The sequence below is a fragment of the Pseudopipra pipra genome, chromosome 16 (genome assembly GCF_036250125.1).
Source record: "Pseudopipra pipra isolate bDixPip1 chromosome 16, bDixPip1.hap1, whole genome shotgun sequence".
NCBI classification, from domain to species: Eukaryota; Metazoa; Chordata; class Aves; order Passeriformes; family Pipridae; genus Pseudopipra; species Pseudopipra pipra.
The window spans coordinates 11,018,384-11,035,815 of record NC_087564.1 but is presented as its reverse complement, the minus strand read 5'-3'; the positions used below and the strand labels follow the sequence as shown (position 1 = coordinate 11,035,815).

Genomic DNA, 17,432 nt, shown 5'->3' with positions numbered 1-17,432 from the left:
GTGAGAAGGGAAGACCTGCCCTTATCCCTCGGCAACCCGATGTGATGGGGCGGCCGAGGGACTCCCGCCCCTGCAGGTTTGGGAAGGACGGCGCCAGGGGACGTCCGTCGGGAGGATTTAGTGGCTGACTTGGTGACTTGCAATGAAGCTCTTTCTGCTGGGGCGCAGCTGGACTCGCAGGCGCTGACATTTGCCAGTGGGAGTTCAAACAAAGATCTCTGTATTGGCTTTATTGGCGAGGCAGTGCCAGGGACACTGGTGGATATGTCCTGCCCCCGGCCCCTGCCCTGCCTGTTCCTCTCTGTCTTTCCGCTTCAGGCGGTGCCTCTCCCAAGGAGGAATTTGGAGGGGACTCGTGTTTAAAGTGCTTTGTGTGAGATGTCAGCTCGGGGCTGTAAACAGCATGCGGTTTTGCTCAGAGAAAGTACAGAGCTGCCACTGGCAGCATTTTTCCGTTAAGGAAAGGGCTGGAAACCTCCTGGATGGTGGGTTGAGCTGCTGGGAGCTGCAGCTGTGGGAGGACAGTCTCTCTGTGGAGCATATATAATAAATAAATGATAATAAATAAATAAAAATAAGGCAAGGGAGCAGCATAGTGGTTTCCCTGAGCTGTTTGTTTTAATGTTCTGGGGTTTAAGTTTCTGTTCCATGCAGTTTTTGGGTGGGATTTGTTGATGAAAGATGGATATTCCCCTCTTCTCTTCGTGTGAGCATGGAGTGAGTTTGGGAGGTCTTGGGCACATGTAGTTGTCTGTATACTGGGGATTTGTGAATAACAGCTGCACTGGAGATTGCAAATCTGTTAGTTGTTAGTTTGATTTGTATTACTATTAATATAAACAAGCACATATCGTATTTTCCTTGTATATTTATTTGATGCCTTTAGAATCAGGGAACTTGCACCTTGTGACTCCTGAACTCCCCTGCCATGCCCTGTTCTGCCCTGAATCCGAAAGATCAGTCAAGTGCAATTCTCTCTTTCCTTCTTGCTTTCAGACCCAGACTGGGCATCCCACAGCCTAGGGATCTTCATCTGCCTGAATTGTTCAGGAATCCATCGCAATATTCCCCAGGTCAGCAAAGTGAAGTCAGTCCGCTTGGATGACTGGGATGATGCTCAAGTGGAGGTACGTGCACCCGAGGCTGGCAGTACCAGTGAGTCTGGGTTCTTCCCTTTAGAGTCCTTTCTAAAGATGCCACAACAAATGTGATTTCAGAAAACAAGTCTAGATAATTCCCGAATGTGGGAATGAGGTCCGTGGTGCTGATTGAGATAGAACAGACATTTTGCAAAGAATTTGTGAGGGTTTCCCCCACCCATATAAAAACATCAGTGACATAGAGTGTGTAGAGATTACTAATTTTTAATGAATTGTCTTCTGTTTCTTACATTATCATATCTTACATTACTTACTAGACCTCTAGTCTGAACCACCCCTGCCCAGCTCAGCTATTTCTGGCTTTGTTCCCCTTACTGTTGAAGACTCTTAAACTCACGTCTTGAAAAACCAAACCCTCACAGCATAAATTCTCTCTATCTATGCCACACACCTGCCTAGATTTGGGTGATGCTGCTAAGGGCAGGCCTACCCAGGAAACCTTTCTGCTTTGACTGTTGGTGTCTTTAGAAGCACGAAGAACACTACCAGTCATTGATCTCTGTCTTCTATGTGTAGAGTTGAGGTTTTTCTGAAAGCTGCAGCTCATGGAGTCATGTCTTTTCTGATAAAAACAGGCCTTAATGTTGCAGGGGTTTTTAATTCCCTGATTTTTTTGGGGGAATAGATTGGATATGTAAATGTGAGAAACTCAAAACCATGACAATAATGAAAAAAAGCTTAGCTGCTTGTTATGTTTGTATGCTTGGCATTTGACACAAAACAAAAGGTATTTAGCATGACTGCCTGGAAAAGAATGGGGTTTTTACACTTGTAAAGTGACTTTCATTAAATAAAATATATGAATAAGAAAATAAGAACTCTTTTCAGAGTTCTCAACCATCCATTTGTATACAGGATAAGAAGAAGAGGGCTGTCAGGGCAGATAGAAATATATTTATTTATTTATTGGAAAGGAGGGCTGTCAGGGCAGATAGAAACATATTTTTTTATTTATTGAAAAGGAGGGCTGTCAATGCAGATGGAATATTTATTTATTTATTTATCAATTTAAACTCCTTTCTGAGGTTGCTGGCATGACGTTGCAAAAATAAAATTATCCTTTTGGCACAAGTGATGTGATCTCAAGCAAAGGATGTTTTGTCAGAGCTATCTCATTCCCATGCCAGTGAGGAAGTGCCACTGCATGCTGCCTTCTGCTCCTGTGGGGACTGGTTGGGATCATGTAGGTGTGACTGTGACAAGGATCTGTCCTGAGCATCATATTAAACTGTAGGATCCCTGGCAGTAATGGTCAATATTAACTTCTGAGCCCTGGTTTGCAGGAACAGTCTTTACAGCATCCCTTCTGTGCACAGTCCCGGGGAACCCTCTCAAAGTGAACAGATGCCCTATCCCAATCATTTTATTACTCTGTAAAAGCAAAAGAGGATAAAGAAAAATGCTCTTAACATTTTATAATTATTGCTGTCTTTTCTCTTTTAACAGTTTATGGCCTCGAATGGAAACAATGTAGCAAAAGCAAAATATGAATCTAAAATGCCACCGTTTTATTATAAGCCAACGTTTCTTGACTGTCAGTAAGTAAATACCTCTGCTGGTAAACAGCATTTATTTGTTTGTGCAGCTGCAGCCTCTGTAATACTTTAGTTTTAGCATAATACCTTTTTTTTTTTTTTAGCCACAAAGGAGGTTTCATTTATAAAAGGCCCTGAAAATGTTTTTTCTTCTGCGCACATATGGTAGAGTTTAGACTACGTGTGGGATCTTATTTAATAAGTACAGTTGAGATGATGCAAGGAAGTCAGTTGTTTGTCTGTTCCCCAGGCTCTTCCAAGTTTCTACAAAAACGCCGATTTCTACCCATTGATTTCCTCTGCTTTTTTCAAATCCCCCCTCCTGCATCAAAACAGAGCTTGCTGATCTGCTGTGTGAAATGCTGAGTTACCTGTAATGCAAAAATGCTGGGGTTTTATGCCAAGGGGGTGGATTTTCTTTTTTTTTTTTTTTTTTTTTTAACTAAATGACAGATAATCCCTGTGAAGGCAGGTAAAACTTATTGTCTCCCATAGAGTAGAGTAAACCTCCCTAGTCAGCTGGGGTGGACTTTGTAGACCAAGAAGCTGAGCAGCTAGGACGTGCTGTACCACCCAGGGCACAAGAAGATGAACTAAAATTGATTTTCAGGGTCCTGCCGAGTACCAAGGTGGTTTTGTATCTTTATGTGAGTGGTGCTGCCTGGCCTGGCAATAAAAAACTCATCCATTTGTGCAATGTTCTGAGCTCCAGAATCCCAGCAGTTGAGCTGTGCCATTTTGAGACTTCTATGTGCTTGTGATGTTAGGGTTGGAGAAGCAAGATTTTTTTCCACCTCACTGTCATTAGTAGGAGAACCACAATTCTAGGGGATTTTATTTGTTTACTCCTAAGTTTCATTTAAGTTCAATTAGATGCTGTCTATGTGATATTCAGGTTGTTCAGGAGCAGAGTCCTGGTTCTTTTCCGTGCCGCATCCCTGCCTGAGGGTGTGCAGAGCTTGTGCTGGCTGGAAGTGGGGCAGTTTCCTTTCCAGCTTGGGGCATCCTGAGGTCTGGGTGCAAATTGTACCCTACTCTCCTCGCACAGGTCGGGCTGAGAGACAGAGAAAGCTGGTCCTGCACTCAGGCAGCTTGGAGACCATAAGCATTTTCATTCCTTGTTCTGTCGGGCTGGCAGCAGGGTCTGCGGCTGGTTCTGTGCTCGGTTGGTTTGGCTCCCTTGGATGATGCAGCTCAGCCTTTGCCGCTGTGATATTTTCCTCCCTCCATCCTGCGGTGCAGTTGCACTCTGGGGAGCTTTGCCAAGCAGTGGCTGAGCTCCAGCCACAACCCTGCCAGAGCTGTCTGGGATCACACAGGGACCGTGCTGGGGTGGCTGATCCATGCACAGCCTTTCCTGATGCCCGATGGAGCGACACACTGCAGGGCTGGTAACCTGTGAGAAACAGGAGCAGGAGAATTAAAGGATTTTTGTTGTTGTTGTTTCTTTGGCAGGATGAGGAAAGGTCAGTCTTGCTGCAAGCAGCTGGAAGACTAATTTTTGGCCCTTTTCTGGTCCCAACTTATGCCTCTTCTGCACTGGGACAATTAGCAGCCTTGCATGGCCTGATTTCTGAACTCAGCCTGGAGCTCTGCTCATGAAGGTGTTCTCCAGACCAGCACTGCCGGGTCTCTGCCATAGCAGCAGGATGCACTGGGATGGATGTGACCTCTCCCAGTAGCAAATCTCCTGACACTGCTGCAGTATCAGCAGCTGTGGGCACGTTACACGTTGGGGGTGTCTCAAGGATGGTGTGCCAGGCTGTATTTTTCTTTCCCTAGTCAGAGGCTCTGTGCCTTTGCACAGATGCATGCTAAACAAGCGCAGGGGAGTGCTGCTTTTTACAGGAATATATATTTAGCTGTTTCCCCGCCTCGCTGCAGTCCAGTCACTGCAATAGCATGAGCTGTTCCCAGCTCCCAGCCCGGGGTGGCATTGCCATGGATGACACCTCCATCCAGTGCTGGCACCAAGCCCTTGTGTCCCAACCCACGTTCTGCAGCATCAAGAGGTTTTGATGCTTCTAATTCCCACAACAGCATGTGCTGCTGGGCAGCTGCAGTGGCTGGGCAGGCTCTGGGGGCTGCCCTCAGCACAGCAGGATGCTGACATATGAGCCATAACAAGGACAGGCTGTTGGTTCGTTTGGAGCTTCTTAATTTTATAATGCTCCTTCTGGAATTCCTCTGCTTTGGTCACATGAAGAATTGTGAAGTTCAGAGCAAGAGGGAAGAAGTGCTGCAGCACCAGCTTGTCCTTTTTTCTTCTACACTACAATGTTGTGTTTGACTCCTTGAGAAGTCCACGGTGTTTGCCTGCTGCAATTGGCATCTGTATCCTTCAGGAACCCCATTGTGGCTTCCTGGTCTTGTATGACACGTGGCAAAGGTTAGAGAAATTGCAGGGTGCTCTGAAATTGCCCAGGGAAAATTTACCAGCCCCCCCCCCCCAAAAAAAAAATCCCCTTCTGTCCTTTCCTCTCATCTTCGGGTTGCTAGCACCTCAACCTGTGCCTCGGGAGCAAGGAACAGAGCCAACTTCTGTACCGCTGGGGAGTTCCTGAGAGTGAAATGAGTCCCAGACTTTGGAGTGTTCCTACACCACAGCAGTGTTGGCCCCAAGAGCCTTGGGTGAGGAACTTAAACCGCAAAAACCCTCTTTGGATGGTCACCAGTGGTCATGGCCCAGCTTTGTACACCGCAGCAGCAGACCAAGAGCTGTAAAACAGCCTTTCCTGGGGCAGACACATTGCAAGCACATGGTCAAGTTTTGAGTCATCAGTGAGTAACAGCATCACTCTTGAGCAAAAGCAAAGGAAAAAAGCTTTGTTCAGTCTTTTGCTGGCTGAAAACTCATAGAAGGAAGTGGAGATGATCTCTTACTGGGCTTTTGCAGGACTGGAAGTACATCCATGTCCCTGCCTAACACTTACTGTTATTTTCTGTTGCCTTTTTGCTTGATTTGGGAATGCAGATCATCATCCTGCAGAACTGGGTATGAGCTGCAGTGCGCTGTTCTGCTCTGCTCCTCTCTCTGTTCTTAGATAAGTGGGAGCTACATCTGCTCCTCATGCCGAACACTTCAGTGACTGCCAGCACATTTGAGCACCTTGGTAGGAAAAATGGGGCAGACTGCAATGGCATGAGTTGTACTGAGTGGTTGTCTTATCTGGAACGAGATGAGACATCAGTCAGAGGATGTATCCTGGTGAGGATCACATCTTGAAGAGTCACCCATGTAGTCATCTAAAGAACAACAGTTATTAGCTGAAGTGCCTTATTGTATTGATTGAAGTGTGCAGGGAGAAAATTGCCTGGTAAATCTCTGGATTTTTTTTCTTTATTGTTTGAAGTTTGGTTCATTTGATAGAGGAGCAACCAAGCCCACCACCTCAGTCTGGTGTCTGAAGGTCAGTGTGGCCCCTCCTCTCCCATGAATGGGGCATAAGGATAGTCAGGGATGCAAACCAGATTTCCTCTTCCTCTGTCACCTCCTTTTCCTGGTCCTTTATACATAATAAACTTCATTGCCTAATATCCAGAGGGGTAAAACTGAGTTTTGCTCAGGCTCCTAGTTATTAATGAGGGTCTTCAGATTTTACATCCACGGCTTTCAAAAGTACCTGATTTCTTGGGTGTAAGGTTTGAGGTGCTGCTGTGTGGCCTGTCCAAATGGCTGGTGATCAGTTCCAAAGTGGTAGAACCTCCTGTGGTGGCTCAAACTGGGCACTCAGCCTCAGGAATTCTTTGTCTGAGCGTCGCCCTGCAGTCAGCTGAGTGCTCAGAGCTGCCCACTCCTTCAGTCCTGACCAGCCACAGGGTTTTCTTTCCTTGTTGTTCATTTTCTCTTTGCTGTTAGCTCCTAAGCCTGTTAAATCATATAGATTCCTTTAATTTCCAAAGGAAATTGCTACAAGGTTAAGGTAGTACCGACACAGGCTGTTTCCTACGTGTTTTTAATTGGTGTTTAACTGTTCTGAAAAGTAGCATCGGGGTGAACTGGACCGTGCGTGTAAAACAACCAAACAGAAAAGGAACCAGTTAGCGTTTTAATTGAGGATGTTGTGATTTTGCATACTCAAATTCAGCTTTAACTTCTCCAAATCCATCATGCAAGGATTTTATGCCTTGTTAGCCAAAACCCCTGTCTTTTTTGCTCTCCTCTGGAAGCTTGCTGTTGGGCATTAGTCTTGGTTGGGGGATGGCACATCACTCCCCGGGGCTCCACGAGCTGAGGTGATGCACAGAGCACCTGGAAGAAGCCCCCCAGCTGCCTCATGCCTCACAAAGCCACTTAAAAGCGAGTTCTCACAGCAAGGACTTACTAGATAGAAAAAGAGTGTGAAACTAGACAGGCTTTTAGTCTGTGCTGCCGTGGCTCTCCTTGCAGTCTGAGCAAAAAATTTGGACTCGGGCTTAAAATTTCATTAAAGGAGTTGTTTGACAGAAAATTGGCATGGCTGCATCCACCAAGCTGCCTGTGGAAAGCAGATTGTTTTTTGCTGGAAAAACCTCTGACAAATTCCAGAAGCTACAAATTTGGCTTTTGGAAATGGCGTTCCTGGATGACATTCATTTCTTTTGTCTTTCTTGGACTTGGTGGTGCCTCACAAGGATGCAATTAGAAAGAGGTGGTGTATGGTGTTTGATGCCTTTTGGGCCACTTTCACCTCTGGCTGAGGTCTCTAGTCTGTCATAAGTCTCCAAAAAGCCACAGCAGCTATGCTGCCTGTGTGGTGTGTGTTCTGTAGTGCATCAGCCAGGCCAGCTGAGAGTCTTGGGAAATAATAAATTGGAGACTCAGAATTTGGCTGCCCAGCACTCCTCCACAGAGCACACTGAAGCCACGCAGCCACAGTTTGATAATTAACTGCTTGAGCAGCTTTTCCTGTGGTGCTTTTTGCTGTGAGTGAAAGTCTTTGAGTAGGTGGAACCAAGATGAAGCTGCTCCAGTGGCTTCTTCTGGAACCTTCCTTGCTGGCCCCTGGGCAGAGAGCCCTTGTTTTCATGTGGGTGGTCAGGCAAGCAAACAAGTGCCTACACTGAGATTTGGAGCTCTTGGTGTTGGCAGTGCTTTGTTGGCCTCTGGACCTACTGCCTCCTCAGTGAAGCCCAATCCTATTCCACCTGGGGGAGCGAATTTTCCCTTATTCTGTTGGAAATGTGGGTTTCCTTAGCGTTTTGTGTTGTTGGTGGGAGTTTGTTTTCTTTGCTCCCAGGTTTTTATCCTGATGATTAGCAGGACTTTTCTGTTCTAATTGCCAAAAAATGACATGTTCCCTGTAACCAGCAGCCTGACAGACTTTAGGTGGGCTGTTAAATCTTTTGGAGTCAATCCCAAGAGCTGCGCATCTCTGCAGTTTAGGAATGATGTGACAAACACAAATGGCATATTTGCTTATTTGCTACATTATCCCATCACCAGAAATGCAGTAAAATACTGGGAGACTGTTACTACAGTCCTTTCTGTTCACAGAACTCCTTTTAGAATCAAAGGTGGATTTGGATGGAGGGTCCTGTGTTCGGCATGTGATGTCTGCCCTGGGTTATTTACACACATATTCACATCTGGAAAAGTACATTTCAACTAAAACATAGCAACAGATATTTTAAAAAGCCCCTGAAGGCATACTTAAAATGAAATTAAGATCAGGTCTGCAGTCCACTGAAACAGTGACTGTTATCATACGATCCTTGTATTGTTTGAGGGTCTTCTGGATGGTCCCTGCCCTCCAATTGCTCTCAAATCCTGTAGATACCAGGACAAATTCCTGCTTCTGTTTGGATTCATCAAAGCTGTGCTAGTGAAACTGGGGTTTAACCCCAGGATCATAAGCAACTTCTTATGGCAGCATTGCATCTAGTCCATGAGAGTGAGTGTGGTCAAGGCCCTGCTCAGCTTCTCTGTTGCAGTGAAGGGAGCTGGTGGACTCCACACCATCCTAGTTGGGGTTTTGTTTTGGTTTCTTTTGCTGGAGTTGTTCTGCTTTCTATAAATAACCACTGGAGCAGAAGCTGCAGCTACTGGCCCTGCACTGAGTTGTCCTAACTGTGGGCTGCTCTTGGTGTTTCTTGGGTTTTGGGAAATTATTGCTAAAGAGCTTGGGTTTGTGTCGATAAGGAAAGGGGAAGGGTGTGTGAACTGTCAGAAAGCACTTTCTGTGCGCTGGGAAAGTGGCACGGCTGGAGCCCCGTGTGCCGGGGGAGTTGCCTTTGGGGCCACTTGTGTTCAGGGCCAGATGCTGGGAGAGGTTATCAAGAGCATTTTGCAGCTTCTCCGAACGCCCCGGATGGCTGCCCAGAGTGTGCTGTCTTGCACAAAAGCTCTGGAGACGTTGAACCACCGCTGCTGGCAGCGCCGTGGGAAGTCGGTCCCTGCAGAGCAGTGTTCCCCAGGGCGTGAGCCCAGCAGGGTGTGTCTGTTGTACGATCTGCATCCTACAGCAGGAGTGTTTTCCCACTGCTGCACATGAATCTTAATTTATACTGTATTTAAACATCCGTGCTGGAAGGCTGACTCTCAGAGACTCGGAGCAGCTGCAGCTCCTGCTGAATCCACTGACGTCAGCGGGAGCCGAGGGTGGTGTGAATTTTCATCCCCCTAGCTCAATCCCTAATCATCCTGTTGAAAAGGTCCAAGTTTGGATTCAGTGATAACAAGCTGTCCACAGCAGCTGGGCTGGAAAAATTGCAAGAAGGGTAGCAAATTTAAGTATTTGTGTTGATTTTATGATTAAATTTTGGTAGCTTTGCTGATGAGTCGCAACTGTATGGAAACAGGAATTTTGGTGCCAACTTTTGGGTCATCAGCCACCTATGTTTGCAAGCTACCATATTGTGGATATCAGATCCAGAAAGGGCATCCTGCTTGACCCAGAACAGCCCCTTTGGATGCTGGATGGGGTTTGAGCAACCCCAAGGCAGGGGGGTTGGAGGAAGATGACCTTTAAGGTCCCTTCCAAAACAAACCATTCTAGGATTCTACAAAGCTTACCTGCACCCCCTGAGATGGACTGAAAATGTGTTGTACTCAAAACAGAGTGCAGCACAGGGTGGCAACAGAAAGGAGATGGGTGTTCATCTTCAGAGCTCACAGTCAAACTTGCAGATGTGTGTGTAACAACTAAAGATCAGTAATGAAAACAGAAACAGAAAGGGGAAAGGCAGAATTGGTGCATTATTTCTATTAGAGCAGAAGCTCACAGTTGGGGTTTGGGTGCAGGGAACTGATGGTGCTCCTTGAGCCTTGGGGGAGAAGGCTGGTGCCCCAACCAAGGAGATGACACAGTGGGTGGAACAAAGTCTATGTAATTATTTCCTCCTTTATTGCCAAGAAACCAACACAGCCACTGTTCTCACTGAATGCAGTTGCTGTACCTGCAGGTGAATTTTCATAAGCAGTGTTGGTATATTTATCTTCTTTGAGCATTTCTGGGATGTGTCTGCTGAAAAGATACCATTGAGTTTGCATCAGCAAAAAGGAAAAGGTGATTAAACATATGAACAGTTTTCATTGGCAGAGAAGTTGATGTGTTGAAGTGCAATGGTTTTATAGAACACATCCAGTGATGGGGGATCATTTACTGTCTTTGGTGTAGGCTGCTCTGAAATGTCTGCTGTGAAGCTGGGCTAACACATGCCTTTATTTCTGTGTGTGATTTCTGCCTGCTTGGGCTATTTAGGGTTCTAGGGCAATTAAACCATTTTTAACTGCACTTAATTCTTGAAGGAGTTTCTAGCATATTCTAGATCAAAACTACTTAATTTGTTCCAGCACTCATACTAAAATAAAATAACATTAAATGTATTTATAATCTTTGGCATATTTTTAAGTTTTTGGAAGTTAAGGTCTTGGTGTATAATCATTGGTATCATTTCAACATTAAAAATAAAGGATGTTTTAATCATCATGTCTCCTGCTATGCATTATGGATTGCTTTCTTAGACTTATCAGTATAGGCTATGAGTTTGGAAGAGCTCGACCAGGTGGGTTCTCAACAACTTCCAGTGTTTGGATCCTGTGCTCCAGCCTTTACATCTTTACCTATCCATTTTCTCCTGGTCTTTTTGAGGCTTTTTCAGTTTTCACACACCCCAGTTCCTTCCAAGAGGTTGGCCAGGGCCTGGGATATGACTATTCTGTGTTGTTCCTGGTTTGGGAAGTGTGTGACACCCTGCAGCAAGCTCCATATTCACCAAGTCAACGGGTGTCACGTGTCCCTGGGCTGGGCATCCCCTGGTCATTACAAGTGTAATTTTAACCTGACACATCACAATTTCTTGGAATAGCTGTCCATGCATGACAAAGAGATGTTCTCTCTGCATCTTTGACTGCCAAAAGGCCATCACATACATGCATCACACCAGGCATCCCCAATTTCTGCTTCTGTATTGATGGCTTCAGGGCAATAATCCCTCTTTTGTCTGTAGTTTTTTGGTTTTTTTTCATTTACTGATCCTGCTGTGGTCTGAGGAAATTAGGTTTAAAATAGTTCATATACTGAGGGAGTTTTTTTTACAGTCTGATTGGGTGGATGGGAGTGGGCTATTCTGCTAAACCTGTACATTTTATTAAATAAGTTTCCAATAAAATTGGATATACAATTACATGAATAATTATTGTCCAACTGTAAGCAGAAGAAACCCTTGACTCCAGGCTGTACAATGCAATTTTTAGAAGACTTCTAAATCACAGTTGTATCTTGATTGAAGAATTAATGGTTCTGGATTCTTCCTTAGTGTATCTTGGACCATGTTTCCTTTTCTCTGTATTTCTTTTTTCCAGACTGCTGCGGGAACAGTGGATCAGAGCCAAATATGAACGAAAAGAATTCATTCACAGCGAGAAGCAGGAGCCTTACTCTGCAGGTAGTGAAAGACACTTTTGACAGATAAGATTTTTGATGTCCAGCACCTTCCATTTTCTTTGTCTCTGTTTATATGTTCTTTATATTGACTATTGCTCGTATGTCATTAAGTAGGAGGAGCAAGTGTGGGTTTTTTGCGAAAGATCCCTCCTGATATTCCCTGTATTTGGTTTGGAATAATGGGAATTTCAATACCTGATGGAAATGAATCGGAGTCTTTCTGTTGACTTCCAAGGGCTGTTCACCAACAGCAGGTCAGACAAAGTGCCAGTGGTTTCCTTGCTGGTGGGTTGGTGGAGCAGTGGGTCGGATGATTTCCTTGTGGAAGGGCAGGATTTGAAGAGGAGACCCAGGGGCTCGACCGTGTTTGTTGTGTGGCTGCACCAGCATCAGGACCACATGAAAGTGCTTGAAACTAGCTGGGTATTTCTGTGCTATATGTAAGTGGCATTTAATTTACTCTGCATAATAAGTAGTTGACACCAGCTATGTGCTTGGATGACTCTGGGATAATTTTATTAGCAAAGACCGTGCTACAGATTAAAGGTTAAAATATTATTGTCATGATGCTTTTCAAGACTAATAATATGCAGGTGGCTCCAGCATTTTGCTGATGTGAAAACCACAATTAAAGTCTTATCTCATATATTCTCAATTTATGTTTAGAGCATTTCTGCTCTGCTCTTTTGTATACATGAGGCACACACATAGTGTGTGGGGAGTATCCATATTCATATAGAGAATGTTATGCAGATTTTTATTTTAGATTTCTCAAAGCAGTTTGCTGGAGTTGGACGTGTTCTGCTAACAATAAAAATAAACAGTTTGATTTCTTAGATAATTTTGGAATGTATCTGCCAATGTGTGTGTAATGTTCACCCAGGAATAATGTTTGTAATTTCTACCTTGCAACTTCTACATAGAAAAGCTCAGATTCAACCAGGTACTTGAGGCAAATGCATAATTTTAAGCACGTGATTAGTCCTTTCAACTCGAAGAAGAGCGTGTACCTGGTTAAAGTGAAGTAGGTGCTTCAATGCTGTGTGGGAAGAAGGGCAGTGTGTTCTGAGTATTCTGAAAGATATTATAAGAAGAGTTCAAAGGGGAGTTTATTTTAGCAGCATATTTTCTAGGTGTTCTTCGGTAATGTGGCTGCATAATATTTAACTGCATGGTGAAGTGACAGGGTTTTCTCCCCTCTCTTTGAAGTTCAAAAGCCATTAAATACAGCATAGAAGGGAAGGGGGTAAGCCATTTTCAGTGAACAGTGCTCTTGTGAGGAGGAGGGGAAGGGAAACAGGCTCGTGGGCATTGTGTGGGTTGTGTATGAGTGATTTTAGGTTGTATCTTGTCTTTGAGAATTGCACTGTTGCTAAAATCCAGCATAGGAGTTGCACAAATGACCTGTGCATCTGAGATGTCATTCATTGATTCTTCTGGACAGGAAACTCCAAGGGGGTCTTTGTCCATGTAGTTCCTCCTTAGGGAGACCAGGTTGGTGTTACAACAAAACAAAGCTGGGGAAATACACACCAAACTTCCACAACGAGGTGGGACTGACACCAGGGCACCCTCCTGCCCACCCCACACCCAGCAGTGTCTCACTGGAGTGTATGTATATCTCTGTTTCTTCCTAATGCTGTCTCAGACCATTTTTTCTCACCGTTCTGAATTCCCTGCAGCAGTATTAGATTACCAGTTTCAGAGCATGAAACATTTTGTTGCTAATAGAGATGTCAGTATCCATTTTCTCATGGTTGTTGGAAGATTTAATTCCATTTTCCAATCCCAGGGGCTATTTTGCATTCTGATATTTGTTCAATAATTGCATAAAAAAATAAGAAAATGCTATATTTGAGTAGTTTTGAGAAACATCCTTTTCCAGGCAGCCGGACGAAACCTCAGTCAGAAATTCAGTGTCTTTCAGAATATCCTTTGGGGAGAGACTGTCTGGAGCCTGCAGATGCCAAGCAGAAGCTATCACAGCTGAACTGACAGACTTAGGAGAAATGAGTCTCGGGACAGGAGTGTCAGATGTGCAGGTCAGAGCTGAGATAGTCGTTCAGGGAGGCCTGGCAGGAGGATGCAGCAAACTTCAGCTGCTGGGGAAGGGTATAAATAAGAGGCAGTGTGGGATGCCCCAAAAGGCACCTTGCATAGCCCCCAAACCACTGGGAAACATCTGCCTCATGAGATACAGTGATGCCAGGTAGCAGAATCAGAATTGGGGAACAAAACTGGGAAACCAAGACACTTCCCACGTGCAGAAATCCCCAGTGTGGGCAGTGTTGAGCATTGGAACCAGCTCTTGAGCTGAGTCTTGGGAGGAGGATCCATAGCTCTGGGTTCAGTCCCTAAATCAGATGCCCTGTCCTGGGGATGTGCTGTTGTACGTGTAGTCACAGCCGCTTACCCTCGGTAGGACATTGCAGAGAAAATTCCTGTAAGGGAGTTTTTAGAGAGTTTCTTGCTCCCCCAGGAAGCCTTGGAGCACAAACCCATGTGCTATTCGTGCCTTTCAGCTCGTCTGCCTCCAGTTAGTGTTTCAAACTCCAATGGTTTCATTGTTAATGAGTATATCAGCACCATTGATTTTAGTGCGAGGAGTCAGTTTGAGTTCAGATAGTGCAGAAAGATTAGTAAAACTGATTAAATGTTTTGGTGATCCACTATTGATTCTTAGATACACCCATTTATACATTTGAGCTCTTCACTCAGCTGTAGTGTGAGCTAAATAATTTGTTTGCCCTAGCCAGACTTTATGAAACAAAACATTATTTACACCCCAGCAATCCCAATTAACACCGTGGCCACGTCCTTTCCAATAGCAGTACGTTTGTTGCACAACAGCACAGAATGATAACAGTTTTGAGACTTTCACATAAACGTGTTTCAGGTTGGCTTTATCCCTTCTGGTAAATGAACTGGTGAAATTACTGTCAATCTCCAGCTAATTGTCCCTTTTAACAGAGTTTAATGGGGCACAGGTGCTGAATTCTCCTAGAAATGGGATGACTGTAATTGCCATCAGTCTGGATCTGTATCTCAAGGCAACTGCAAGGTTTGCTAAATTTTAAAAATATTTTGATCGGCTTTAAAAAGTTTGAATGTTTTCCCCTGCTGTTGACAGATAGCAGTTGTGGCAGTGCTTTCCAAAAGTCCTGCTGAAAGTTAGTTCATTTGGGTATTTTTGATTTCTCTTAATCAAAGGGATTTATTTTAACCAAGGGAGACATGGAGGAGGAAAAAGGCAACAGTATTTGCAGGGCTGGAGCACTATGATATTATAAACTGGTCAAGGTGTAGCTGCTCTGATGCATCCCAGGCCATGAACGAGAGAATGGGAATGTGGATGTGGCCAAGAAAGAGCAAAAGGGAATTGTTTTCTCCTTGAACTTTGGCTCCACTGCTTTCATTCTTTAGTCATGGGAGATTGGAGCTCCTCAGCTGATATAAATTGCCATAGATCCCATGAAAATTGTGGAGGAATCCAGATTTATACCAGCTAAAGATTTAAACCGTATCCTTTGGTGTGGAAGTTGAAGGACTCTCTATTTGACTGGTAGTTCCATGGTTGGGTGGGATGGCCTGTTGGGCTGCACAGTAAGATAATATGGTGTTACTGCAACCTTATTGTCACTATTCAGATGAGCTCTGGTTTATTCAGGTAGTCACTAGGGGTAGCATTTCTCTGAAGGTACCTATTTGCTTGTACTATCTTTTGTCAGCACCCTAAGGATTTCTTGGCTTATATGTTATTTTGTATTTGTCTGTAAATATGATGGTAAAATAAATTACAAGACATAAAAGAACACCCCAAAATAGTAAAATCTGTTAATATGCACTTTCCATTCCATGAGGCTCTTGCATAATTTGGGCAGCAGTCTGAATTAATTTTTCCCTGCACTCACACAGTTGGAAGGAGCTCTGACTGCAAAGCACTAGGGAAAATGCACGGGACACAAAAACGTCCTTTCTCAGTGTGAGGAAGAGACCCTTATTAGCTCAGTCTGACCTGCAGTGATGTAATGCAGTTTATTTTGAGCCTGATCAGACAAAACAGTGAGCAGTGTTGCAGCTAAAACCCAATTATTTTAACTGACAGACCTCATTCTCTGTTGTCTCTTACCCCATTTCACCTGGCTAGTGGGGAGCTGAGAGTGTTAGAGCAACACCATCTCTGCAGTGCATTTTTTCACAACCTCAGGAGCAAATTACAGGGCTGAGCACACCCAGAGAGCAAACCAGTGCTAATAGCAGCCTAAAAGGGCACAGGTTTTACTGCACTTCAGAGAGCCTGAAGCACTGAGCAGGGAAATAAGGCATCAGCTTGAGGGGTCCTGGTGCCCTTTGCTAAGCCCCTAACATGTGGTCTTTAAGGAGATGCTCATGCAGAAGGGAGTGTGAAGCCACATGAGAACCATCCCCTCGCTTTGCTTTGCAAGCACATGCTGTAAAACCTGGTGGTGGAGGTGGCACAGGGAGAGGAGGTGAGGTGACACTGTGTGGGTGGGGTGGTGGGTGGCTGGGGACAGGGAGGGTCTTCTGATCTGTGGGTGTTTGCAAGAAGAGAGGGCGAGAGCAGAGAGGGCCCACAGGCTCAGGGAACAAGGCATCTTGCAGTCAGTAAGATTTTTATGCTGCAGACTGGTGGGGATAAAGTAGTGGTAGAGAGTGTGCTGGCTCCAAGGAGAGGCTGTTTTCTCCAGGAGCCTTTCACATACACAGGCTTAACTGTGCCATAAATCACTGCCTGGCAATACAGCCTGCTTGGGCTCGGCTGCAGCTCCCTTGCAGAGAAGGACAGTTGAATCAAAAGGGCCAAGGATGCTGGTGAGAAGGTTTAAAGAAAGAGCACAGTCTCACCTCAGGGCACTGCAGCTGTATCAGGGTCGGGGCAGCATGTTGTTCCTGGGTGGGAACCTGAGTGGGTTGTTGCTTTTTTTTCCCCTGCCCTATTCCTGCCTTGGCTGGGGTGAATCTGCATTGCTCCATCAATGCTTGTGCTGGTTTATGCTGTCTGCAAGTCTTGATGTGGGACACTTCTCCCTCCCACTGGAGCTGCTCCGTGGTCAGAGCATCGTGCTGTGGGTAGGGAGGTGCCCTGTGGGAGTGACTTGATAAGGGTGATACACAGCTGTTGTGTGACACCAGCTCCTTGTGAGTGGGGAGAAGTGCCATAGGTGCTTCCTGTAGCATCTTGGCTGACGAGACACAAGACACCCATGCTGAGTAAAACAGTTGAATCGAAACTCTATTCTTGCTAAGGTGTTATCAGCTAAATCAAAAGCTGCTTTTAGCACTGGGGAGGATTTGAGCCAACTCATGTGTGTGGTTGGGATGGTAGCCAGCTGCCATCTCAGCTTCTCTCATGCAGACCAGCCTGAAGATTATTTCATTGTTCTTTTTTCCCCCAAGTGCAGCCCACATCCTTGTCCGATGTTCCTCTTCCTATTTCCACCAACTCCAGGGCAGCTCTCCTGGCTTTTCCCAGGTGAAACTCTGAGGGTGTCAAGGTGGTGCTGTGCTAAGCACTGTACAAACACAGAGAAGGATGTTAGTGTAGTTGAGTGTAAGGTGAGAGCAGGCAGGTGCCAGCTCCTCAGAGAAGAAGAGGCAGTGCCCCACTACAAGGGTAGTTCTGCAAAACACAGGGATGAGGATGATTTTTAAAGTGTGTAAATTATCCCATTGCTTTATAAGCAAGAGAGAGTGGTGTGTTTAGCAACACAGCAAGCCACATCTGGCTGAAATTATCCAAGATGCTGAGAAGCCAGAGGGAGATACAGCTGAATAAGCCTTGGTTCCTTAGGAAACCGAGTTCACAGGAGTACTAAGAGAAACTATGAGATAAAAGCAACCATTTTGAG

General features: G+C 45.1%; 1 protein-coding gene across 1 annotated transcript in view; it reads left to right on the top strand.

Moving 5' to 3' along the window:
- Positions 1-17,432, top strand: part of ADAP1 (ArfGAP with dual PH domains 1) — a 49,294-nt gene that overhangs the window by 8,616 nt on the left and 23,246 nt on the right. The window contains exons 2-4 of the mRNA XM_064673106.1: positions 997-1,127; positions 2,607-2,698; positions 11,481-11,563. Coding sequence (XP_064529176.1) covers positions 997-1,127; positions 2,607-2,698; positions 11,481-11,563 — 306 coding nt within the window. The remainder of the gene's footprint in view (positions 1-996; positions 1,128-2,606; positions 2,699-11,480; positions 11,564-17,432) is intronic.